The sequence below is a fragment of the Streptopelia decaocto genome (assembly GCF_964273445.1).
Source record: "Streptopelia decaocto genome assembly, chromosome: 1".
Lineage (NCBI taxonomy): Eukaryota > Metazoa > Chordata > Aves > Columbiformes > Columbidae > Streptopelia > Streptopelia decaocto.
The window spans coordinates 30,051,372-30,076,956 of NC_138663.1; the positions used below are offsets into that span (position 1 = coordinate 30,051,372).

Here is a 25,585-nt window from a genome sequence, read left to right on the forward strand (position 1 = left end):
ATAAATGAAGCAAGTATAAATAATATGTTGTCTGGACTTGGTTAACTGTAAATATTGATATAAGATATTATTATATGAACTGTCAACTATATTGTATAAACTGTTTTGAAGTTTTTCTAATTCATTTTTGTTTCTATAGCTAGTTGGTACTCAGACAAATGTGTTCAATCTATTTGTTGTAGCTTAATTAGGTGGTAGTTTTGTGTGCCTTAAGAAAAACTGAGATGACGAAAGTGTTCCTAATGGTCAGGCAGATTTTGAAGGTAGCAGAGGAGTGCACTGAGGAAGCATATATAGAATCATACAAAAATTTAGGTTGGAAAAGACCTTCCAGATAATTGAGTCCAACCGTAAACCAAACACTGCCAAGTCCACCACTAAACCATGTCCCTGAGTGCCACATTTATGTGTCTTTTAATTATATGGAGTCAGAAGTTAAAGTGATATGGCTTAAGAAATCTGATTTTATTTTGATGTGTATGTAATGTGGGTCATGTGTATTATCATATATATATTTAAATTTATGTATACAATACATAAGTAAAAAAACAGGTCAGAATAAGGTTTGCAGAGAGTAAGTGCTTCATCAGGTCACATGTAAAACAAAAGAATTATTAATATACAAATGGATGTACATAATATATTTTCATATTTTCCTAGCTTTCCCTTTTGGTGGAAGGAGATAAGTCTTTGCCAAGCTAAATTTATTATGCTGAGCTTTCAAGAGTGGCTTCTGTACCTGTTTGTAATATGGCACTAAAAATAATTTCTCCTCGTCACCAAAATGTTTGCATCAGTTTTCTTCACTCCCATTTTTATAAAAGCACAGTGCTTTTTGGATGGCAGTGTTTTAGAACACTTCACTTAGGCTTGTTTACTCAGATGATGTTCCTTTCATCTAGTCATATGTCTGGGAGACTAGCAATATGTACTAGTTATGATAGATAATAAAAATATCAAATATTTTGTAATGCAAATATCATTTATAAAGCACATCTTGACATAAAATAATGGAAATTCAGAATTCACTTAACCGTGCATACTTAAGATATCAATTAATAGTGAATTTTTCAATAATCACTGTGTGAATTACTGCCTGAAAATCTGAGCGTTGTACTTATCCGTGTTTCAAAATGGGTCATCACGTTGGTATCTTGTTACCTTAGAACTAATATTTCCAGTTCTCATTGCTTTGCTGACTTAGTATAAAGAAAGCCCTGGTGAAAATGAGATCTAGATTCTATTAACTCATATAAAGGACAGCTGCATTAGTAATACAAAATTTTGGATGACTACTTTTCTTCTGATTTCAAAATGTTATGCTGTAATTGGCTTCATTGCACTGTCCTAGTGATATAGGACAGTGATATAGGATAGTGATATAATCATGTTTGTATACCTCACTCAGTGTGGTATAGACATCTGTTAGAAATATAGTTTTTAAGTTATCTGATGCAAAACATGATGCATAATTTTGAAAATTTAACTAGCTTTCACACAGCAGGTAGTTGGCAAAAAATGTAAATATCAGTATCTGATTCGACTGCTTTTTAATTTAAGTTGAAATCCAGTAGCTTTCCCCAATACTGTATGTTTTAAAAGTGATTAACTGTTATTTTGAAGAAACCAGTGAAGCAAGTAATGGCTAAATATTTTTTTTATTTAGAACAACATGCTTTATAAGAAATTATCTAATTAATATGACAGAGCTGCAAGCATCTCCTGTACTTTCTATATCAGATTTCTACTTATTCTTAGCACTGCTGAGTCACAGGAACCTGCACGGGTGCATCACTTTGGCAGGAGTACTTTAGCTGGAAAAAAAGAGATCCCATTTTCTGTTCAGCATCTTGCTTGCTGTAACTGCTCGTTTATTACAAAAGATTGTTTTTTATCATATTTCTGCTCTGAATGAGGAAACCAGAAAATGAGTCTTCTGTCTGCTGGAAATACAACAGAGCAGAAAGGAAGCAGTCTAGGAGGTTCCAGGAGTGCATGGAAGACAACTTCCTGACAAAGCTGGTTAGTGAGCATATGAGGGAAGGAGCCCCACTGGATCTGTTGTTTGTAAATAAAGAAGGACTCATGGGCAATGTGTTGGTTGGAGGTTGCCTTGGGCATAGTGATCATGAAATGATTGAGTTTTCTAAATTCTTGGAGAATTTAGAAGGGTGGACAGCAGAACTGCTACTTTGGACTTCCGAAGGGCAGACTTTGACTTATTCAGAAGGCTGGTCGACAGAGTCCCTTGAGATGCAGTCCTGAAGGACAAAGGAGTCCCAGGGAGGCCGGTGGCTCTTTAACAAAGAAATCTTAGAGGTGCAGGAGCAGTCTGTCCCTGTGTGCTGGAAGGCAACTCAGTGGGGAAGAAGGCCGACCTGGCTGAATAGAGAGCAGCAGCTGGAACTTAGGAATAAAAAGAAAATTTATAACCTTTGGAAGGAGAGAGAAGCTACTCAAGAGGAATACAAGAATTTTGTGAGGTTATGCAGGGAAAAAATTAGAAGGGCCAAAGCCCAACTATAGCTGAGCCTGGCCACTGCTGTGAAAGGCAACAAGAAATGTTTCTATAAATGTATCAGCAACAAAAGGAGGGCTAAGGAGAATCTCGATCCCCTGATGGATGTAGGGGAAACATAGTGACAGGAGATGAGGGAAAGGCTGAGGTAATAAATGCCTTCTTTGCCTCAGTCTTTAGTTGTGCTCCAGGTACCCAGCCCCCTGAACCAGAAGACAGGGGTTGGGAGCAGAATGAAGCCCCAATAGTCCAAGAGTAAATGGTTAGCAACCTGCTACACCACTTGGACACCCACAAGTCTATGGGAACAGATGGGAGACATCCAAGGGTGCTGAGAGAGCTGGCAGAGGTGATCACTAAGCCACTTTCCATTATCTGTCAGCAATCCTGGCTAACCCGGAAAGTCCAAGGTGATTGGAAGCTGGCAAATGTGATGCCCATCTACAAGAAGGGCCAGAAGGAGGATCTGGGGAACCACAGACCTGTCAGTCTAACCTCAGTGCCAGGGAAGGTCATGGAGTAGATCAGCCTGAGTGATATCACACAACACATCCAAGTACACTGTGTGATCAGGCCCAGTCAACATGAGTTTATGAAAGGCAGGTCTCGCTTGACCAACCTGATCTCCTTCTATGACAAGGTGCACCTAGTAGATGAGGGAAAAGCTGTGGATGTTGTGTACTTAGACTTCACTAAAGCCTTTGATACTGTAACCCACAGCATTCTCCTGGAGAAGCTGGCAGCTCATGACGTGGATGGGTGTACTCTGCAGTGGACAAAGAACTGACTGGAGGGCCGGGCCCAAAGAGTTGTGGTGAATGGAGCCAAATCCAGTTGGTGGCTGGTCACGAGCGGTGTTCCTCAGGGCTCTGTATTGGCGCCAGTTCTGTTTAATCTCTTTATCAATGATCTGGATGAGGGGATTGAGTGCACACTTACTAAGTTTGCAGATGACACCAAGCTGGGTGGGAGTGTTCATCTGCTGGAGGGTAGGAAGGCTATACAGAGGGATCAGATCCCAGCTGGATCAATGAGCTGAGGCCAATTGTATGAGGTTCAACAAGGCAAAGTGCCAGGCCCTGCACTTGGGTCACAACAACCCCAGACAGCGCTGCAGGCTTGGAAAGAGTGTCAGGAAACCTGCCTGGCAGAAAAGGATCTGAGGATGTTGACAGTTGGCTTAATATGAGCCAGCAGTGTGCCCAGGTGGCCAAAATGGCCAACAGTATCCTGGCTTGTATCAGGAATAGTGTGGCCAGCAGGAGTAGGGAATTGATTGTGCCACTGTACTCAGTGCTGGTGAGGCCCCACCTTGAATCCTGTGTTCAGTTTTGGGCCCCTCATCATAAGAAGGACATTGAGGTGCTGGAGAGTTCAGAGAAGGGCGATGAAGCTGGTGAGGGGTCTGGAGCACAAGTCTTGTGAGGAGCAGTTGAGGGAACTGGGGCTGTTTAGCCTGGAGAAAAGGAGGCTGAGGGAAGACCTTATCACTGTCTACAACTACCTGAAAGGAGGTTGTAGCATGGAGGGTGTTGGTCTCTTCTCCCAAGTATCAAGAGGAAAAGGCCTCAAGTTGTGCCAGGGGAGGTTTAGATTGGATATTAAGGAAAAAATTCTTCATGGAAAAGGTTATCAGTCATTGGAACAGGCTGCCCAGGGAAGTAGTGGAGTCACCATCCCTGGAGGGGTTTAAAAGGCACTTAGACGAGGTTCTTAGAAGCATGGTTTAGTGCTAGAGCTAGATTATGGTTGGACTTGATAATCCTGAGGGTCTCTTCCAACCAAAATGATTCTATGATTTTTTTCCTGAAACTTCAAAATCTTTCATTGCAAAAGGTGAAACCTACAGCATTTAGACACTCAAAAATTTGCTCAATTATAGGCAGATGGAATCTCTGCCTCCTTAATGGCTGCTCCTAATCTCATCAAATGAATGTCTCTTGTTTCAAGATTCTGCCATTTCTGTCATCCTGGCATGTCTTCTTTTGGGAGTTCCCTTCTGAATGTATCAGATTCGGCAATGCTCCAGGAGCAGTATCCCAGGCAGTGTCTCCTCCAACACTTTACTAGTTTCTCATCTTTGTCACAAGTTCTAAAGCATGGGATCTCCGCCATGAGTTTCCTGGTTCTGATCTTGGATGCACATTTGAAAGTCAGGCCTCGCAATGACTGACTGATCTGCAGCTTTTAAGGAAAACACGTTTCAGCTCCAAGGCAAAAGCTGATAACTGTACACAACTAGAGAATGTTCCCTAACCTATTGACATACTTTCATGCATAGTCTGTTAACTTGGCCTTCAGAAAAAAAAAAATCTAGTTGCTTCACATACATAACTCTGTCTTCTAAAAGCAGCTGATTTCAATGACAGCTTGTGACCAAAGGAATATAGTATATGTAAGGGAAGAGTTAAAGTAGAAAGACAGATGGCTGTATGTGTGTGTTGGAAGAGAAAAAAGAGATTTCGTAGGGGGCAGGAAGGTGTTTAGTGTCATGTGGAAGATTCCTTGTGGTGATACCAGTACAACTTACATGATATATTACAATAAGATTTGTGTCCTGGGATCTGGGTGTCATCTGAAATTGAATGTCTTACCCTTTTTTCATTCTATGAATTTGATGAAGATGGATGTATGTGGAAAACTTCCATATACAGCAATTTATGTTGTTTGGAAAAAGTTGTTGATAGAGACTACCTATTTTACAAAAGAGTTTGTATTTGTGGGTTTTTTTTTTTTTTTTCCTTCTGTGCAAACAGAGAAAATTATCTACAATTTCTGTTCCCCAATGATACCCAAAGGTTTGCAGATTGCTGAGACCTTCTGATTTCTCAAGGTCGAATCAAACTGAAGGCAGTCATTCCTCATCCAGCTTAGCTGAGCCAAGTTGCTTGCTTTGGCACTGTTACCACATCCTAAAAAAGCAGATTTTTCTTGCTTGTGGGCAGGTGGCTAAAATACCATATCGAGCTCATTTTTGACTGTCAGGATTGAAATTATTTCTTAGCCGAGGATAGATATAAGTACATCTGATAACTATTAAATCATGGAGGAAAAAAAAACCAACACCTTTGCAAAGGTTCAAAATGTACCTCCAATGTAAGAAAAAGAAATCAGAATTTCAGGTCAATTTCTGTCAAAATTACTAAAAAAAGAAATGTAATTCCATTGCATTCTGATCAAGAAAATTGCTGCAGCTTGTGTAGATTCTGCTGTTAAAGCTACTGAGAGTTTAACTACAGTTTGAACAACAGTGGCATAAGTGGTTATTGCTAATGTGTCAAAGACTTTGGTAAATGCTGAAATTTTTTTTGCACACAATAGTATGTTTTTTAACAGATGCTGAATACTATGTATCAAAGCCTCGATATTTTAATATCTTTGCCTATGCTATTCCTAAAGTGAACCTTTACAATGGGAAGAGTAAGAGGTGTTAAACAGTCTTCATTTTTTTTTTACTTCAAAGTAATAGTAGGTTTCAGAAAGTGAAAAACTGCTCTTTATTAGTAGAGGCTTTCTGAAATTTAAAAGATTTTTCAGTAATTATAAATCATGCTAATTAAGTAGATATGAAATTAACAAATACTAAGTTAATGATTACTTATACAAATTGTTCTCTTAAGAATTCATTCAGACATCTAAATTTAGTTAAAAATTAGTGTGTGAGAGCTAACAAGTCAAGATTACAGGCCAAGTCATATAAATGAGTCTAAGAATACTCAACTAAGAAAGAAAAATAGATTTTTTACATTACTTTCAAAATACACACTACATTATTGACTACATTTCCTTTGTAGCAAAGGGCTCTCAAAAATTGATGTAAAATTCCCGATGAGCTAACTGTGCTTTTAGTTGATATTTGGCTCGATGATTTTATGTTTTGTTGTTGTCATTGTTGAAGAGTTCTAGAAGCATTCAGGAGTAATTTTTCACTTTATTTTGTATTATTTTTTTTCACAGAAGTATTGATCATTATGCTTATAATTATTATTTATTTACTCAGGCCTGAATCTGAAAAGTAGATGGCAGTTGCCTTCAAAGATGTCCTTAGGAAGAAGGATCTCCTTCTTCTCAGAAATGAAGTTGTACAATTTCTGTTAGTAAATTTGCCTTGTAGCACAAAAAGACGGGTAGTAGTTTTCTTTCAGCATGTCTAGCTAAAATAGGTAGCTACTGAACTGAATAAATGGTAGTTTGAACATTTGGAGCAAGAGCCATATTGCCAATGTAGCACACACATGTGATTTTCATCTTGCAATTTAGGCCAAAGATTAAAGTGTTTAATTTCTGCAAGATTATTCATGTGAGAGATTGACAGTGTTACTGACTAATTTTGATTATGAAACGATTTGTGCTCTCTTCATAGAGGAAGAAACTACAAGTTTGGGGTTTTTTGTTCTCAAAAAAATTCAACATAGTCTTCACAACAGTAATTAAAAATAACCTACTGTCATTAACTGAATTTGGCTTTCTGAAGCTTGTAGCCTTGTTTACTTGTGTGAATGGTTTATTGATCTGTTGTGGAGTAACTCAAAATGATGTTGAAAATTAAAACCAATATTAAGTAATGGATGATCCAGTTCACTGTAACATGATTTTATTGCTGCTGATTGTTAGTAAAGTCATACAGTAGAAGCCTAAAGTAAACTTTGTTTTCAGATTTCACATGTGTTCCACAGGACAGTTTTTTGCGGGAGGATTGCTGAAGTGGATGCAAAGTATCTAGATAACTGCCCTGTGCAAATACTATGCTAACATTTTGAAAGAATTGTCTTAGGAAAATATATTTTCTTGCTTCTCTTTTGTTCACAGCTATACAGGTACTTATTGTTTACAATACAGCTTGATGTTTTTCTATTGGACCTACATTTGGGAACAATCTGATTAACTCTATACCCCATACATGAAATGGCAGAAGGTTTTACATTTATTTGCTGAGCTTACAGAGGAATTTATCCATGCAGTATCAGTCCTGTCTACTAAAGCAGATAATTAGAACTGCTGCTTCTGTTTCTTTTCTATTTCTTTTTCTCTCCCCTGTTCCCTTATTACATTAACATCATCAATTTTAATTCTATTTCCTCTAAATCAAAACTTCTTTTGTACAATTCTCTGCTTTTTTGATATGAGAGTTTGTACACTATTCCTCTTTAATCACTGTAAGAGACTTTTTTTCCATAGTTGTAGCAGATTTTTCTGGTTTATGACGGTTATTTCAAGAGTAGAAAGAAATATGTATTTTCCTGTGTTGCAGAAGTAATAAAAAGAACCAATGATAGTTACTGCACCGTGTAATCTTTTTCTTTTTGCTTTAGGCCTTAAACAACACACTGTATACCTGTGTTAAGACTTTCTATTTTCACAGGGTCTCTGCAAACCTCTGAAAAACCTATCCCTGCAGACCAAATTATTTCCATTTTTGTTTCCAAGTACTTTTTTTTTTTTTCTTCTTTCCTCTTAGTGATTTCCTAATCATAATAAAGGAGGAGATTATTTGGGAGTAGGAGAAGGTTGTGTCTGGTCTGAGATGGAGTCACTGACTGACATTTGACATTTTATTTTCCTGACATGTATGAGGTAAACATGTCAGCAGAATTAACTTTCATATCTTTCTGCCCTCCTGGGTGAAATTCAGTCTTCTGCCTGAAGTCTGCAAAGGTACAAAATTTATGACTATCTACTCTTCTATATTCAGGAAGATGAATGGAAGAGAAAATTAAATATTTTTTGAGCTATTGTTTGCCTTTATCACTGATGAAAGATATTAATTTAATAATTTTCAGAGTGTCTAATCAGAAAGAACAGAATTAACAGCCAACTTCAATGAACCCATATATTAAAATATATTTCTATAAAACGTAGTTTCATGTGGCACTTTATAAAATAAATTACCATTGACAGAAAGCATTATGGAATCTCAAAACATAAATAATTTTATTGTCCAGACTGTATGCCATGTTTCTTCCTAAAAAAAAAAAGCAGAATAATAAATTGCTCTTTTAGCATAATTGAATTATTACAGAACTACACTTTAAGAAATCATATATTTACCAACTCAGGAAAGTTTTCATTTTTGTTTTGAGTGGTTTAGGAACTCAGTCTTGAGTCCTGTGTAATATGAAACTGTTCTAAGGAAAGATGAAAATTAGAGTTTTTTTTTTCCTGCAAGTATACTATTATTATTTCAGTTTTCATTGAAAGCACAGGTCGAACTTTCAATAGAATATAGTTCTGGCACCCTCCTCCTTTCAGCTGCTTCTGAAGCTGTTTGAAAAAGCACTGGTTAGATTTTATGACTTGCAAAATAAATTTTTTTTTTTTTTTTTTTTTTTTTTTTTTACTAATAATGTCAAATAAAGAAAATAGAAGGCACTTTTGATGATTCCTGATCCATCTAATCTTTCATGGTCTCCAGAATTAGCTTGTCCTTATAACATTCTCACACCTCTTCTCCCACCCTTCCCAAGCCAAACAAACCTCACCAAAACCAGTCTTCCCATTTTGAATTGTGAACATCCCTGATCAATGCTGCTGCACAATTCAGCTGAATCTCCTGGTGAAGCTGACTTTCTCTCTTCAGTTGATTCTCCTCACTTCTCGAGTGTGCTCCTTCTGCCTCCTTCTTTAGGGGCATATCTTCCAGACAGTGAAAAGTGATGAGCAGCTGGAGGTAACGAGCTAGATCAAAAGTCTGTTTCTGTCTATGGACAGGCTTGGTTATCCAAATCAAAATAAGAGGTATCATTACCCATAGTCCCATCTGTAAATGCTTCATCATGGTAATAATTTGGTGTGCATGATAAAATCACCTCCCTGCACGAATGATTGCAGAATAACAGATCCCCTCTGAAAGAAAGCAAAAGTGTATGGTAGAAAGCAGACTGGAATTGTGAAAATGACAGCTACTCAGCAACTAAATACAGGAATTTTGCATGCTCTGCACCTCAGATTTAGGACTCATCTGTAGTTTGTAATTTTTGTAATATCAGGGCATGCTGAGGCACTGCTTCAGTATGAATTTCCATGGAGAACAGCTTGAGTCATCAATGTAATTTTTTTCTTGCAGCATTTGACCTTCTCTTAGGGCTTTCCTTTAAGTTCATCCTGTTTAGCTTGTTACAGCTGAAGAAATCCTACCCCCAGGTCATAAGAGTTACAGGAATCCAAGTGCTGAAGCCAAAGCCGTTTCAGATGTGCCAATCTATTTATGACGAGTACCTAACCCTACTGCGGAAGAAAAGCATTTTCAGTACAACATCTTTATGTGACTGCAACATGTATCCACAGACATTTACTTGAGCTAAAATTTGATGATTCAAAGAATTGTTACTACACAGATGGAAATAGGAATCTCTTAATTATATTTAACTGTTAAGTCTCCTGTTCCCTGTTGTGATGTGTTTTCTGCCGAAACAATGTACTCAACAGCCCCTAAGTGCAACTTAGCTCGTATGAAATTGTCATGTATTTTCACTTGAGGAGCACTCTTGAAGTCTAAACGACTTCAATGCAGGTTTTTTTAAGCAAGTGTTGGAAGGTATGCAACATCAGCTTCCAAAACAATAGATATGTGAATTTTCCCAGCAAAACATTGTAGATTTTTCTTTTAACCTGATTAGCCATTTTTGCAATTATTTTCAGAACCATTGGATACAAAAAGAAGTATGTTAAAGTTCCACACGGGCATATTTGGGTGGAAGGTGATCACCATGGACACAGCTTTGACAGCAATGCTTTTGGCCCGGTAAGTCAATTATCTGTATATCATTTACACTTTGCAGCTGAAAAGCAATACATGTCTGCTGGGTCATTTGTGCAACACTGAAAGTATTAATTGATTGTGATTGTGTTTTTATTATTTGTGTGAGCATTGTTAGATCTTCTGAAATATCTTGGTCAGCAGAGACTGAGGTTGCTCTTAACTATTGCAAAAAGAATAAAGGCTCCTTTTAATTCCCACACATGGAAGGAGAAGTGGTGGAGATTTTAAATTTGGAGGGATGTACTGGGGGAATAGCCAGAGGGCGAGCCAGCTCCCTGTAGCTGACAGATGCTCCCTGAGGACATGTTGCCAGCTGAGGTAATTTGGAGTGGTTCCCTCCCAGGAGCTTGTTCTGGCTTTAGTACCAGCGCTGGGGTAAAGAGTTAAGAAACCATAACTGTGCTTAGGAAGTGTTAACTGTTAAATTGGTCTGTGGACAACAGCAGAGATATTTCAAAACTTTCCACAAAGTAAATATTTAAGTTTTCTTTATACAGGGCTATTTTCATATTGATTAAAGACAAAACGTAGCCTGGAAAATCTGATTCTTGACTGGTAAAAGTGTTCCTCTGTTCACAAGAGAGACAGTAAATGTTTTCTCTGCACTCCAGTTTTTGTTTGGTTTTGGTTTTGTTACACTTTGTGTGGATTCCTGTTCTTGTTTTGACTTAATCTAGCATGCAGAAAATAGTTGCATATGTGCATCCTTCTGTGGAAATAGAAATGGTTTTTGCCCTAATCTGTATGCAGGTTTTTGACATGTGTCTTTAAGAGAGAATATGCTTCTAATATAAAAAACCCACTGGTTTTCACAGCAAAGTTGTCAAGACTAGATTTTTCCACCCCTATGCATTTAATACCTATTTCATACGGAAGTCACCCCACTGACTCTAATTGAATTAGCAACAGCAAGGACCTTATGAGTTTGTCTGGCTTCTGGATATTTAGCCCAGTTATTAACTTGAAATAATTTGTTCTCAGGAAGCAATGCAAAAAAGGTCTACTGTCTCCTTTGGAGTATGTGATGCTATTGCCTCTCTTTTGGCTTATCTCACTTTTTTTGTGCTTGTATTTCTTGCTATTTTTCATTATTATTTTCCTGCTGCTATCATCGAAGATTTCTAACATCTAGTTTTAGAGGTTCTTTCCTTCAGGATTTATTTTAGTCTATCTCGTGCAGGTATCTCTTTCCCCCTGTGGTAGGCTTTTCCTTTTCTGACTTGCTGTCTGTTCCCAAGATAAATCTTAGACATAAAGCCCCTAATCTTCTTTTCACTTACAAATATATTGCCAATGTGGACTCAGAGAACAGGGAAACTTTAGCAGTTGGACATTAGTTTCAGATTTGCAGCAGCTCACACAGAAATTAATACAAGGTAAAATCTTCAAAGTAGGCACTTTGCAGCTTTGGTACAAGATCACATGTTGGGGTAAATCTAAAGACCCTCAAATTTTTACTCAATTCACTGATGTTTATAAATGTTAGAAAATCACCTTCACTAGGGTTTCACCTCTTATCAGTCAGTCATCAGCTGCTAGCTAACGTTGGAGAGTATGTCACAGCAGTAGCACCTTTTGAGAGCTAGTAAGACAGTTTTTAACAGTGAATTCTTTAGCTTTCTGCAGGAAGAATGACCTTTGTATTGTGTTGATGAACACATTATGGACAGGTCAAGGGTAAATAGGTATTTTCCTCATTTAATTTCCTAATTTAATGTCAAAATTAGAGCAGCAATCATTGAATACAGGCAGAAGGGAACAGAAGAGATCACAGGGCTGGATACTAGCTTGAGAATTATAAAATATTGGGGAATTTTTGTCTCTAGAAGAAAACAGAAAGTATGTCTAGGACGTGCTAGACTCCAGGTTCTTTTCCATTGTACACTTTAGGTTTTAGGTTACTAGGACATTTTCTACTCCTCTTTCTGCTATTCTCTTGAGATCACTTGCACAAGTGAATTAAAATACTAAAATCACTCTCTTCAAGCCATTCAGAAGGTATATTCTTCTTAATTCAAATACTTTTTCTCTTATATAAAAGACTTCAGTAGTCATAACAAACTGGCTGCACAATGGTAAGGCGTGAACTCATTTTTCTTATTTCGTTAGAATATAGGTCACTTAAGAGATTAGTTTAAATGTTGTATGTGTCGCAGTTCTGACTTCCAAAACCAGATATATTTTCTTGTATCAAAAGATGCAGTAAAAATAGTGTATTTTAGAAGTGGATTATGTTGTAGGTTACCATTTTTTCAATTTTCATACAATCTCATAGTAGAAAGCCATATATAGTATAGACAGCCAGACACAGTAATGTTTTGTCGATGAACTTGATGAGTAACATGGGGCATAAAAGGAAACTATGGAAAAACAGATTGAGAACAGATGTTAGAATAATTTTTTCTCTTGGAGAATAGCAATATGTGTAATGGCCTAATGGGCTAGGTTGATAAAGCGAAAACCCTGATACCAGTCAAGTTCTAAATTAGATGCACCTTTCGAGAGATATGGATTTCTAAAATGTAAAATCTTGGCAGATTAAATTATCTTTACTTAGTTCATAAAAATATTATAAAATAAATCATAACTTGTTGCATGGTTTTTGTAGGACTAAAATTGCAATGTTAAGGCATAGACATTTTCTTGAAGTGTGTAAATAAAATAAAAGTGTTTTAACTAAGATTTGTAAGGTTTAATGTTTCTTTTCCGCTTAGTTGTGTCTTTGAATAAACTTAGTGCCTTAACTGAGATTACAAAAATAACAGGACATCTGTGGGTAGTGCTGAAATGCTGTTAACTCTCTCTGTGATGAAAATTTACCTTTCCAGAATATTGGACTAAATTCAGTGGTGCATGGTTATTGCATGTTGTCTTAAAAAAAAACAAAAACCCAAAAAAACGCTTTGTGAAATACAGAATGGCAGGTGTTATATAATACTATTGCTTTGATATTGCTGTGTTTCAGATTTAGAAATATGTCATGTCAGCCATTTATAATGCTGAAAATAGCCGTTCTGAACAGAAGCCAATAAATATTCAGAGAACTTGCATCTTCTTACAGTTATTTAAGGGGATAAAATATTATGTATCACTGGAAATTTATTTCAATTACCTTGACTAGAATAGAGATTTCTACTCAATTAGCTGTAACTGTTTGCAAATTCTTATGGAATGGAGTCAAGCTTTTATGATATTAGCTTAGGATTGTTGTATGTGACATACTACAGAAATACAATAATGAATAAGATAGAATTATAATACCACTTTTTAAAGTTTCTCCTTTTTTGTTTTCAGTTCTGGTAATTTTCCTGTTTTGGGGGCCTTTTTGCTATGAGGCTGTACTTTAACAGCATAGGAAATATAACAATACTGTTTCTGGCAATGCTGCTTCTTTCTTGGATCTGAAAAGCAGGAGACACACTATAAAGAACTGATCAAGTATAAAGCTCCTCTGCTGCTTCAAATTTCTTAAAGATTTTGAAGAGTTAACTTCATGCCAGATCAGTTGTTTTCTGTTTTTTTTTTTACACAGACAGGATAGTACCAGCATAAAAACAAAGTGATAATTTATATTCTGGATCTGACACTCCGGCTTAATCAAGGGAAAAGTCATTATAAACTGTATGTCATCCAGATCAAATGTGCGGAGTTGTCATCCAGCAGTGCAGAGATGATTATGCAAGCAACATGTAAGGGTATCTGAGAAACAATTGTCAATAAGTGGATACAATAACTGATAGGTATATACATCTGGATGGACACACATGCATCGAATAGCACTCTCAGAGTTTTTTTAAAAAAAAAAAAATTTGTCTCATGAGGTTTTGTTTTGTAAATATAGTACTCTTATTGCTACATTTCTGTTTCCAAATGCCTCCAAGCTGAGGATATGAAAGAACTTTATAAAATTAGGGCTTGAAGTCAATAGCAGTCTTTCAGCTGTCTTGTAAAGGACCTGAACAAAAGCTCATTAAAGTCAATGAGAGATTTCTATTGGCTTTAATGGCTTTGGATAAGAGTCTTTATGAGTTAAGCTTCACAATCCAGTGTAAGGGTAAAAAGGCTATTATCCTACTTATCTTCCTGGGAAACCTGAGACACAGGTAGGTTGAGTGCCTTGTCGTAAAACATCTTTTTGGCTCAGTAAAGTCCCTATCCGAGCCCTCTTACTAAAAATACATCCATCTTTTAATGTTTTTATTCTCAAAACTAAATCCCATTGAACCTGAGCCTGGCTTTTTGTTTAACAGAAGTTTTACATTCATAAGCTTCATATGAGTAAATTGCTTTTAGTCAGCATTACTGTATTTATAATTGTTCATATAAGCGATTCTGTACTGTAAGTTCATGCAAAAAACTATCTGAAAAACATTATTGTCTGTATAACTATTGTTTCTTTCAGCAGCCCAAACGTGTAGACTGTGACTAGAAAACTCTATAGACTACAATGGCATTCAAAATCAGTGAATAAGCTGAGTTTGTTAGTTATTTTAATTTGCTTTTCAAAGGCTGTTATCATCTCTTTCAGATATAAGGCAGAAATGTTTTAACTGTTAACCCTCAATGGGCAAATTCAATTAATAACAGTAATGGAGTGTGGCTTATTATAATTATTTTCTTAAACTGGTCTAGTATTTCTCTCTGTATCTACTGTTAGTGAGTACAAGTAGTCAAAACCAGAAAATATAAAAAGTTCATTAGAAAGTAAGGTGAAACAAAATAGGAGACTTTTAGTGAAGTGCAGTGTGTGATTGCCAGTAAAGGAAATATTTGAACCAAAAGGTCTGGAGCCTGTGAAAACAGCCCCACTTCTTATGCTCCATCTTCTTCTAAGAGCAGTTCAGAGGACAGTTGGAAAAAAGAAGCAGATATCTTTCTGCTGTACTGGATTACTTACATAATAGCAAAGAAAGAATGCCACATGTCCTACAAGTGCACATCATCTTGGTGATGATCTTGCCATCTGCTGAAGCTTTCATTTATGAGCTATAAACTCATGCAAGAATCGCATATCCCCCTGAAATGGAGCAACGTCTAAGGCAAAAGGTGGGAACAGTTTAACAGCTCACAGAAATGTGCTGAACAGCACCACGTTAAAACTGCACAGTAAGGTATCTAGGCAGAACACACTTTTCCAACAGAGAATTCTGCCAGGTCTCGAAATACCTGGTGACTGTGTTTGTGACCCCATACTCTGACCAGCCAGTCAGAGAGGCTTAAGACAAATAGTTTCAATAGCAGTCTCCCAAACTCTATTTTTCTTAGTTTAGACTGAAGTCAATAGGAGATGGTCAAGCAATGCAAAACAAAAATGTGATTTTAGCAAGAAAGCACCTATACATGCTTACATTCATAAAGTTAAGGTAGCTGAAGATAACAGTGATGGCAAAATAATCAGTGAAGCCTGGGATTGACCTACTGGGTACATAGATGCATCATTTTGCTAGCTGGTGTTGCAGCTTTTTCTGCTTTATTTTCTCTACCCCTGTGACCAGTACGTGTGTCTCTGCTTTGCTGTGTAAATGTGGCCTTGGAGAGTAGTATGACTCTTGTGGGTTCAGTGACATTTCTACTTTTTTCTTGGGTTTTATAGAAGAAATGAAACTCTGTTTAGACAGGATGTATAATGCGAATATGCAATCAATGACATGCCATAAAATTTACCCCTGGCCACTGGCAAAGATGAGATAGGTAAAATTGTTTGCAATCAGCGAAAAGGCTTTGCATATGGAGCATGAAGTTACCAGTAGTAAATAGCATACATGTACAGCTTGAACTTGTAAAAGTCTATGATGAATAAAATAGGACATTATATGTTATGACTGGTGATAAATAAACCTCGAAGGGTAAATATGCTTGTCCCTTTTGAAAGAATATTATATGTGAGATGTAAATTGGCATGGTGGCATGTCTACTGAGAATGACAGTTCACTCCAGGAGCTGCTGAAGGGGAGCCTTGATAATAAGATTGTGTGGCCTCACTGTCTGTTAAATTATCATGACTAACTAAATTTGCAGTATAGGGAATAAAAAGTCCTCTATGGCTGTTCTAATTCTCCTGGAAAGTAAAATATTTAGCCTGGCTATAGTCTAAACCAATGCATAAAAATTAATCTTTCAAGCAGCCTGGCTATCATCATGTCACTAAAAGCTCTTAATTAAGTCTATTTCTTAGCAATTGAATGCTCATGAGGACTTGTAAAGTAGCAGAAAGTTTGTTTTTTTGTATTAGTTATGTAAAATCTTAAACATTTTATGCATTCTAGCTAATTTTCTCTTTTACTGTGCTTGAAAGTCTTGCTGTTATGTAGCATTAGTAAAACTTCAGTCATCCTCTTATGGAACAGGATTTATGTAATAAATAAAAGCACAATGAATACTTAAACCAAGTATTTGGAGAATATGCAAGGAATGGAGGAAAGCAAGTACCTTTAAAGGATTTTCTGACAGCCTTGGAAAGACTGGTAGGCTGAACAGACTTCACCTCTTTTTAATATCATTTACTTTGAAATTAGCCAAGAAAAAATGCCGAAACAATGTTAGATTGATTTAATGAAATAATAGAAGAGATCAGAGAGTGGTCAGTTTCATACCATCATTTGTAACTAACTAATTTGAACAACTCTGTGTTCAAATATAATAATTTGCTGAACCTTCTGTACCTCCTCATCAGTTTACTTGCAATTCTATTTCTCTCAAATTACAGCTTATACACCCTTATATTTGATAACCACTCTACAGAATTTATAGCATTATATTCTCTATATAGGATCTCATAAATTACTTGTTTTAATGGAAATGCGACACAAAAGAATATTTGCTGACTTTTCTAGGGTTTAACTGTATAGGGAATTTTTATTCATGTTGGCATTCATATTAAGATTTGCCAGGACATAATTTATAAATCCACTGGATGGTTTTGTTTCTTTCTATTTTTACTGCCTTGGACATGGAACATTGTCAGTCAATGAGCAAAGCTCAGCAACTGATTACTAAAATAAAGTTCTAAAATTTAGTTTGCATAATTAAAGGGAATTATTATCTATCTCTTCTTTTTTTTTTTTTTCTATATGAGAAATGCTTTGCTATAAGAACTATTTGTGTCATTAAATCTCCCAGTCCTAAAATAAGACTATTTTACTGTAGCACTTTATTACAGGATTTCGCATCATATTGGTAGGTTAGAAATTTCTATTTATATGGCAGTAAATATGCACATATTTATTATTTATATATGCATACATTTGTTTACAAGTGTATGTTTATTTATTTTAGGAGCAAAATATTATTGGAATATGATGAGTGATATTAATAGAGGTACCAATACTTCTATAAATTATTTGAAGGAAGTGGTTCTTTCCATCTACTTGGCACATGTGCAGCCAGGAGTATTGTGTTTTGGGGGGTCCCCGCAGAAGAGTTGCAATGATGTAAGGGAATGAGACCCGTGAGGAGAGGCATCAAGAATGGGGCTGGTTCAGCCTTGAGAGCTCACGGGTGTCCTCAGCTGCAGTACAGTATACGGTGAAGGCATGTCCAGACTCTTAGATATTCAGAGTAGCAGGACAAGAGGCAACAGGCACAAGTCACAACATGGGAAATTCTGAATATATATTGTTTTTTTGGTTTATTTTGGTTTGTTTTGTTTTGTTTTTTTTTCATTAAGCGGGAAGTCATGCATTGATAACCCAGAAAGTTCATAAGATATACGTTCTTGGACATAGTAAAAAACAAACAAAGAAACAGCAACAACAAGAAGGAAAGGAAAAGAAAGAAAAAGAAAAAGAAAAAGAAAAGAAAAAGAAAAAGAAAAAGAAAAAGAAAAAGAAAAAGAAAAAGAAAAAGAAAAAGAAAAAGAAAAAGAAAAAGAAAAAGAAAAAGAAAAAGAAAAAGAAAAAGAAAAAGAAAAAGAAAAAGAAAAAGAAAAAGAAAAAGAAAGAAAAAGAAAAAGAAAAGGAAAGGAAAGGAAAAGGAAAGGAAAAGGAAAGGAAAGGAAAAGAAAAGAAAAGAAAAGAAAAGAAAAGAAAAGAAAAGAAAAGAAAAGAAAAGAAAAGAAAAGAAAAGAAAAGAAAAGAAAAGAAAAGAAAAGAAAAGAAAAGAAAAGAAAAGAAAAGAAAAGACAGGAAAAGGCCCAGAACAACACGAGTTGGCCATGCTCTAAGTAGGAGGTTGGGCCAGATGACCTCCAGATCTCCCTTCCTACCTATATGATCCTGTGTGTCTATGAAAGCAATTTTTTTTTTGGCAGTAAGCCATTTAGGACACAGGAGAGCAAACTTTTGTCAGTTAACTGTCCTATGTGTTAACACTGACGGAGGGACATTTATCACGAGTGGAAAAATGCTAAATTTATCTACTATAGTACTGATTTTGGTTTTTTAAAGGAATCAAGGTAAAAAGTATAGAAATAGTTTTCTGATTAACATAATCATGGTGTTGCCTAGAGGAACTTTCTTACAGATAGCAGAATTTCGAAGTTATTTGTTCTACCTGCCACTGCAGGAGAGACAAGTAGGAATAATTCTTGAGAGGTAAATCCCACAGAATGTTACATTTGCTGAGAGGAATAATGCCAACTTACAGAAGAGTAAATGTGTTTACAAAATAAATTGTGGAATATATTCCTTTTCCCTTGATTGTTGTTTGAGACAATGCCACTTAATTAAAGTTGGATATAGTTATTTGAATTTACTTGCTCTGAGGATTTAGATTAGCTGTGATTAGGGTTCGAAATTTTATGTTGGTTTAATTTAAGAGCTATTGCAACTCAATGTCAAAGTTAGGAACCAGTACAATTGCTTTAATTCTCCTCTTGTAAACCTTGAGATTTAGAAAAGGTTTACAAAATACAAAAGCTGATGTAGTAACAGCATGAAATAACAATAATTCCATGGCACTTCCTGAGTAGTTAGTTAATATATACGGCTTCCTCTTCCACTTTTACTTCTGTACCATTTATGTAACTGTAATATTTGTTCCCATATAATTATTGAATAATGTAATGTAATGTAAATGTAATGTAATGTAATGTAATGTAATATAATATAATATAATATAATATAATATAATATAATATAATATAATATAATATAATATAATATAATATAATATAATATAATATAAGTTATGACCAGCAGCTCTCTGTGGTTATGAGGACAAGTTTGTAGAATATAGCTCTGACTTGATACATAGCTGAGAGAGGAAACTGAAGAGCTACAGTCCTTTCCAATTTTACTTTTGGGTCATGTTAGTAGGACTCAGTTTTTTTTGTGCTTAAGCAAGTCAGAAGTTTTAAAGCCGAAAGCTCAGCTTCCTCACACTTAAAATGCACCAAAAAAATCCCCAGAAAGTCTGAAAGTCCTAACTTGCTAGCAGTTTAATATTTTTAATTCTATATTATGCCTGATTATATTCACGTATTTTCCTAATATACAAATTAAAATTCAGCTTTAATTTGTAATTTATTAAAAAACAGGATTTGTATAATTTAGGTGCCAAAATAACAGATTCTTGGACTACTCTGTAACAGATGTGAAACTGGTATCCAACATTGAATTTTGGCCATATACACACTATAACTAATAAAAGCCAGAGGAAGCCTATGACCAAAACAAGGTGCAATACACTGAAAAAGGAGAGGAATTAGAAGAAGTAACTACCTACAAAATTCTCCATGACTGCTACTTGGCAGGTTGTGGCCCTATCTATTGTAATAGCTACCTTCACATTTCAGAGACTTTTGCAGGAAGAACAAACACATCAGAGGATGGGTTTTTCTACAGTTTTATTGATTTGATAGAGACATTCCAGATTTTTTTTTTTTTAACCTTAAAGTAAAACCTTTTTTAATGATCTTAAACAATGCACATTTTGCTTGTCAGGTACAAAGTCACCTTGGTGTTAGCCTCAGGAGGAATGGTACTCAGCCCTTGCCCAGGCTGGGCCACAGCAGCTTCATGGCTATGACATTTGAAGTCTCTGCTCTCAAAACTAGGATTCATGTCCTTGTAACCTGTGTAATATTCCAGCAAGATTTCCGAAATCTGTTACCCTTCTGCATTAATTTTAAGCTCCATTGTTGTCATTCTGTTGTGCATATACGTATTTGTGAATATTAGTATGTATTCATGACATTTCTATGTGAATCATTAATATCTTGGTATATCCATATATAGCCTTCAAAAACATGGTGATCTAAATGCTCTTGGATGGGATATTTGGGCTGCAGTTATTTTTTTTTAAGAATATGATAGCCAGCAGGCTAATTGGCTGTAAGAAGTTTAGGGGTGGACTGATTCAAATGTTTGAAAATGATTATTCACATATTCAATGGGTCTGTAGGAGACAGACAGAAAGGTTTGTGCCATAAAGCTTATATTTATTTCCTTACCTAATATTCAGCCCTCCCTTGAAAGTTTGTTCAAAAGTTAATTTTTCCATGGCACATAGCCAAAGCAGACTGTGCTGTATCACTATGCTTTTAGGCCACCTTTCTTTTTCAGAGATGCTGCTGCCAGTGATATATCAGAATATTTCTCTATATCCTCCTCCAGCGAGTATGTTTCAAATTCTGTGCAGGCCAGGCCTTATGACCTCTGAGGCTGGTGGGTGGTGTTTTTCGCGTTGTTGTTGTTTGGGATTTTTTTGTGGAAAACTAGTACCTGGAAAATGTTACTTTGGTATCCAAGATGTCTTTGCTAAGTATTTAAAGTTATGTTCACTTTCCTGAATAGTTCTCATTATCTTTATCACAGTGTCATTCTGTTTCCTTCTGTTTGTGTCAGGAGGAGGACTTCTTTCAGAATGGTACTGAACTGATAAGCTGAAGTTCTCACATACTCATAAATACAGAAGTAATTACAATTCCTTTCTTAATTGTACCAAAGAAAGGTTTTACTCATGTTGATAGGAAAGGATTGCCATGGCTTAGAAAACAAGGCACTAATTTCTAGAAAGATTCTATTGCTATTATTTATGCCAAATCAAAAAGTATGTTTCATACAATAGCTGAAGCAACCCTTGCATTTCTGTTGTAGTATACATCTCATGTTTCAACTGTATCTTTAAAAAGAAAATAATGAAGTTATTATCTTGATCACTTATATTTGCATTTACATGCAGTGTGGGTTGTATGGAAGGCCTTATTTCACATGTGTTTTAGTTTGAAGTTTTAGGAAAGGCAGCAGTCTAAAGTAAGTCATGCACTAAAACAGAAAAGAAGGTATAATAGGATATCTATCTTCCTTGGTTTGCTTTCAGAGTTCTCTCCTGGCACATTTTAAGTAAATGAATTTGACAGTAACAAAACCTAAAAAGGTATTTGGATTACTTCAGCAGTAAACTGGCAACAGAATCAATGTCATTTCAATTTATCACTTGTTGTCTTCAAGTGTGTGAAATCTTAGTTCTTCATCACATTGCAATAGATTGCTCATATAGAGAAAAAAGCTGCAGACTTCACAGAAAAAAAAAAAAAAATCAGCTGCCACCTGAGCCTTCACATTCTTCTTAACTTGCAGATTTTTTAGTGACTATCACACTACCTGAACTAGAACAGCATAGTAACCTTAGCATTACCCTTGTTGCTATGTCTCAAGCTATTAGGGTTTTATCCATCAAAAAGAGCTCTGGCCCAAACAGCACACTGGGTCTTTGAAATTATAACCTGAGAGGCAAATCCTGTGAAACCAAACTTAACCTCCACAGCTGGCTTTTTATCCTACTAACATAAATCTGTATCTTTTAAGAGGATATCTTCTTGGTACTCTGAAGAAATCTAACATATTCCCAGGGTTACATCAGAAAAGAGCATGTCCACTTACTTTATTCAATGAGGTTTTGTACAAATATTTTGAAAAAATGAAAAACAACAACAAAAAAAGAGAAAATAATGGAATTTTTGAATCTTTTCCTGTGATAAATTCTGCAGAGACAGAAAAATTGAGATAAGCTGGACAGATGATACATTATAAGGTATTTTTTGAATACCAAATATTCCTTGAGTGCTTTTACCTCCAGGTAGGTCCAGTTATAAATTATCTCTTGTGTCTCAGAAAGAAAGAAGTACAATTTCTTCTAGTTTTACAAATCTGAATTTTTGCCTTCCTTGTCAAAATATGTGAGGTCAGAGAAGACATATTATTTTAACAGAATCCTATATTTAAAGTGGATGTTTGATATGTTGAAAATCTGACAGACTTTATTATGCATAATTAAAGAAATAGTACAATTACCATCTAGGAAAACCTGAACAAATTCTTCCAACTCAATGACAAATATCTAAGTAAAATCAACTTAGTAAATATGTACATACATTGTAAGTCTGTATGTAATTCAAATTATATTCCTTTTTTAACAGAACTTTGTAATACGCTGCCTTCTGTAGCACATGATGGTTTCATTATTGATCATTATGATCTTGTGCTCTTGATAGTGTCTTGCTGCAGAAACAAACACTAATGGTACGAAATTAAAATAGTAAAACATATGTATGTGTAACAAAGCATTGATATACTTGGTAAAAATGGGTTTTGATTATTCTTCAGAGTCTTCTGTTAGAACAGCTAGGTGCTTTTTCTGAAAATAAAACTATATAATCTAAGGAGCCCTAGTTCTGTCTACCAGTAGAGACAGTAGTGGATGCCAGTGATATCTGGAAAATATTCAGTTATCTTGGGAATAAAAAAATTAAGTTTATTCTTCTGTCAGAATTCCACTTTAAAGCCTTTCTTTCTAGCTCTCTAGAGAAAGTCCCAATCAGCATTTAAATGCATGTATTTTAAAATGAGGTTCATAAGGGACTAAAATTATCCAAGTTTCATATGAAAAAAGAATACAGAGATACTGCTTATAGGTTCTGAAATGAAAAAATTATGTCTTTAAAATGGAATGATACCAGCTTTCGGGAGTCTAATTTAAACTTTTCATAGAATAAGCGTTACACAGGATTAATGAGTGGTAGCTTTACATTCCCTGTCTTCAACTGAAGGAAAACACAGGATTATTTTCCATTAAATTTGGAACTGGGCAAAAGATACCTCTTTTTTTGCAATATTCTCATCATCTTGAAGTTTCAGTAAAAGTGGACATTAGGCTCCAGCTTCCAGTATACTAATAGCATTGAGCAAACTCTTAGAGAATTTTGCATTGCATTTTTCTATCCTGTAGAAAGATTCCACTTTTAAAAATAACTTACTGCCTCTGTTGGGGTCCGTGACATTTACAACAGCTTTATTACCTAAGTAAGGGAACAAAAAAAAACAAACAACAAACCTTTTGTAAGCTAGACCGGCTTGATCTTGTAGCTGGTATGTACAGTATGTTGAAGTAGTAAAAGCGTGGGAGAAATCTTGTCTCTGTGGGGTTAACTGGAAGTTTTGCCAGGGAGTTTGGTGGTGTCAGGACTTTGTTCCCCAGCAGGTTGTTCCTGCTGGCGCTGTGCTGCAGGCCTGTAGCAACACAGGCGCTCCCCAGCAAGGGATGGCTCGGAGCTCACCTTGCCAGACCTTCCTCCAGCCCCTGCCACGCTCCATCTGCCCAGGCCTGGCAGAGGCTTTGGAGAAAGAGATCATATCTTAGTCACACAATCATGCACCAGAACAATCTTGTTCTTGCTTGATATTTAAGGGTTTTCTCTGTTACTGTGGTATTGATTTGTGACACATATCTGCTAAATACATAGATTAAGAACTAATCTTCAGTAACACATGTCCTTCAAACTACCGTAGTCAGAAGTAGCACTTTGCCAGTGAGCAACATCTCTCTTTACTTAGGGCTAATTCTAAAGCACACAACTGATTGCATATGTTTTTACCGTAAGAATAAGGATTATGTACCACAAGTGGAATACATTCTGTGCCATCCTTTCAGCTGTGTACATCACAAATGCTTTTAGTCCTGAACTATTCATTATAATTCACAGCTTCTGTGCATCACAAGCTCAAAATAAAAACAGCTGGCAGATTGCAAATACATTTGCAGTTGTTTTAGTTGATTATAGGTACAATATCAAGCATGAAACAGGAAATCAAAAGTCCCTTAGGGTTCTGGATAATTAACCAGAAAAACACTTAGTGTGGCATTGCTAATCCAGCTATATAAAGGGAAGAAATATTGGCTAATAGCAACAACTTGAGTAAAACTCACAGAAAGCATCTTAGGAGAAATGCTTTTTATTTTATTTTATTTTATTTTATTTTATTTTATTTTATTTTATTTTATTTTATTTTATTTTATTTTATTTTATTTTTTTTTAAAAGACTCTAAAAAAATTCTTCTGTCATTCTTAAAAAAATCCATTACAAATTTTTGCAGTTTGATTATGGGTTTTTGTTATACAGAGTGTTTCAAAAAGATGGGCCCAATTTGAAATCACTATATCTCTGCAACCATGAACTAGCAACTACCATCTTGAAGCAGGTGGAAGGAACAAAGAGCATTTATACAAAGGTTACTAAAACTTGATAACTCATTAAACCATTTGTAAATGTTTGTGTAATTGTAACATATTGGGTCCATTTTTTTGAAACACCCTGTATTTTCACTCCTAATTCAGTCCTATCAGTATACAGTCTCTCACACTTAGTCACAGACTGAGGCAAGGATTACAGAATTGTTTGATATTTAAATACAAATGTGTCTTTCAGACCATGTGAAAGCTTATCTGGTTTGATGTCTTACTCATCCTGACTTTCTTGGGTTTTTTGAAATAAGCTGTACTCATGGCCACCTTTTTTTTCTCAAGCATCTGAGCAACCCCAGATACATTTGAAAGCGTTCACTCTCATGATGGGTCTCCTGAAAGGCATTTCATCTGTCACATCCAGCAGCCTTTGTTAGTTCACAGCAGAAGACGCTATAGATTTCTGTTTACGTGGATGAAATAGAAAAGTTTGCTTTTCTATAATACCTTCTCTATTTCAAGGTATTTCAAAGCACTTGAAAAAAACATCCCGACTGAGTTCAATGCTAGTGCAGTGTGTGTGTTGGCAGTTGCAACAGCCCTTCAGGACTGCATATTTAGTAACAGCACAGACAGGCATTCCAGCTCGTACAATGATAGAAGGTATGTTGAAAGGGTTGTGAAAATATGTGCAAGGGATTTCACTGTGGGAAAACAAGCCAACAGACAAAACCATCAAAAACTATGTGAGAGGCATAGCATGTTTTAAAGCATTTTCCTCATGTATAAAAGATATAAAAGATTAGCTTATTGCAAGATGTTTCATGCTGAAGGTATTTTCTTTTTTAAATAACCCCTACTCTCTCAACTTAGTTCATATAAAACTTTCAAGATCACTGAAAACGTA

General features: G+C 35.7%; 1 protein-coding gene across 1 annotated transcript in view; it reads left to right on the forward strand.

The window, feature by feature from the left end:
• The window catches only part of IMMP2L (inner mitochondrial membrane peptidase subunit 2), a 464,946-nt gene that overhangs the window by 357,462 nt on the left and 81,899 nt on the right, over positions 1 to 25,585 (forward strand). Inside the window, exon 5 of the mRNA XM_082070640.1 lies at positions 10,157 to 10,259. Within this exon, the coding sequence (XP_081926766.1) occupies positions 10,157 to 10,259 (103 nt within the window). The remainder of the gene's footprint in view (positions 1 to 10,156; positions 10,260 to 25,585) is intronic.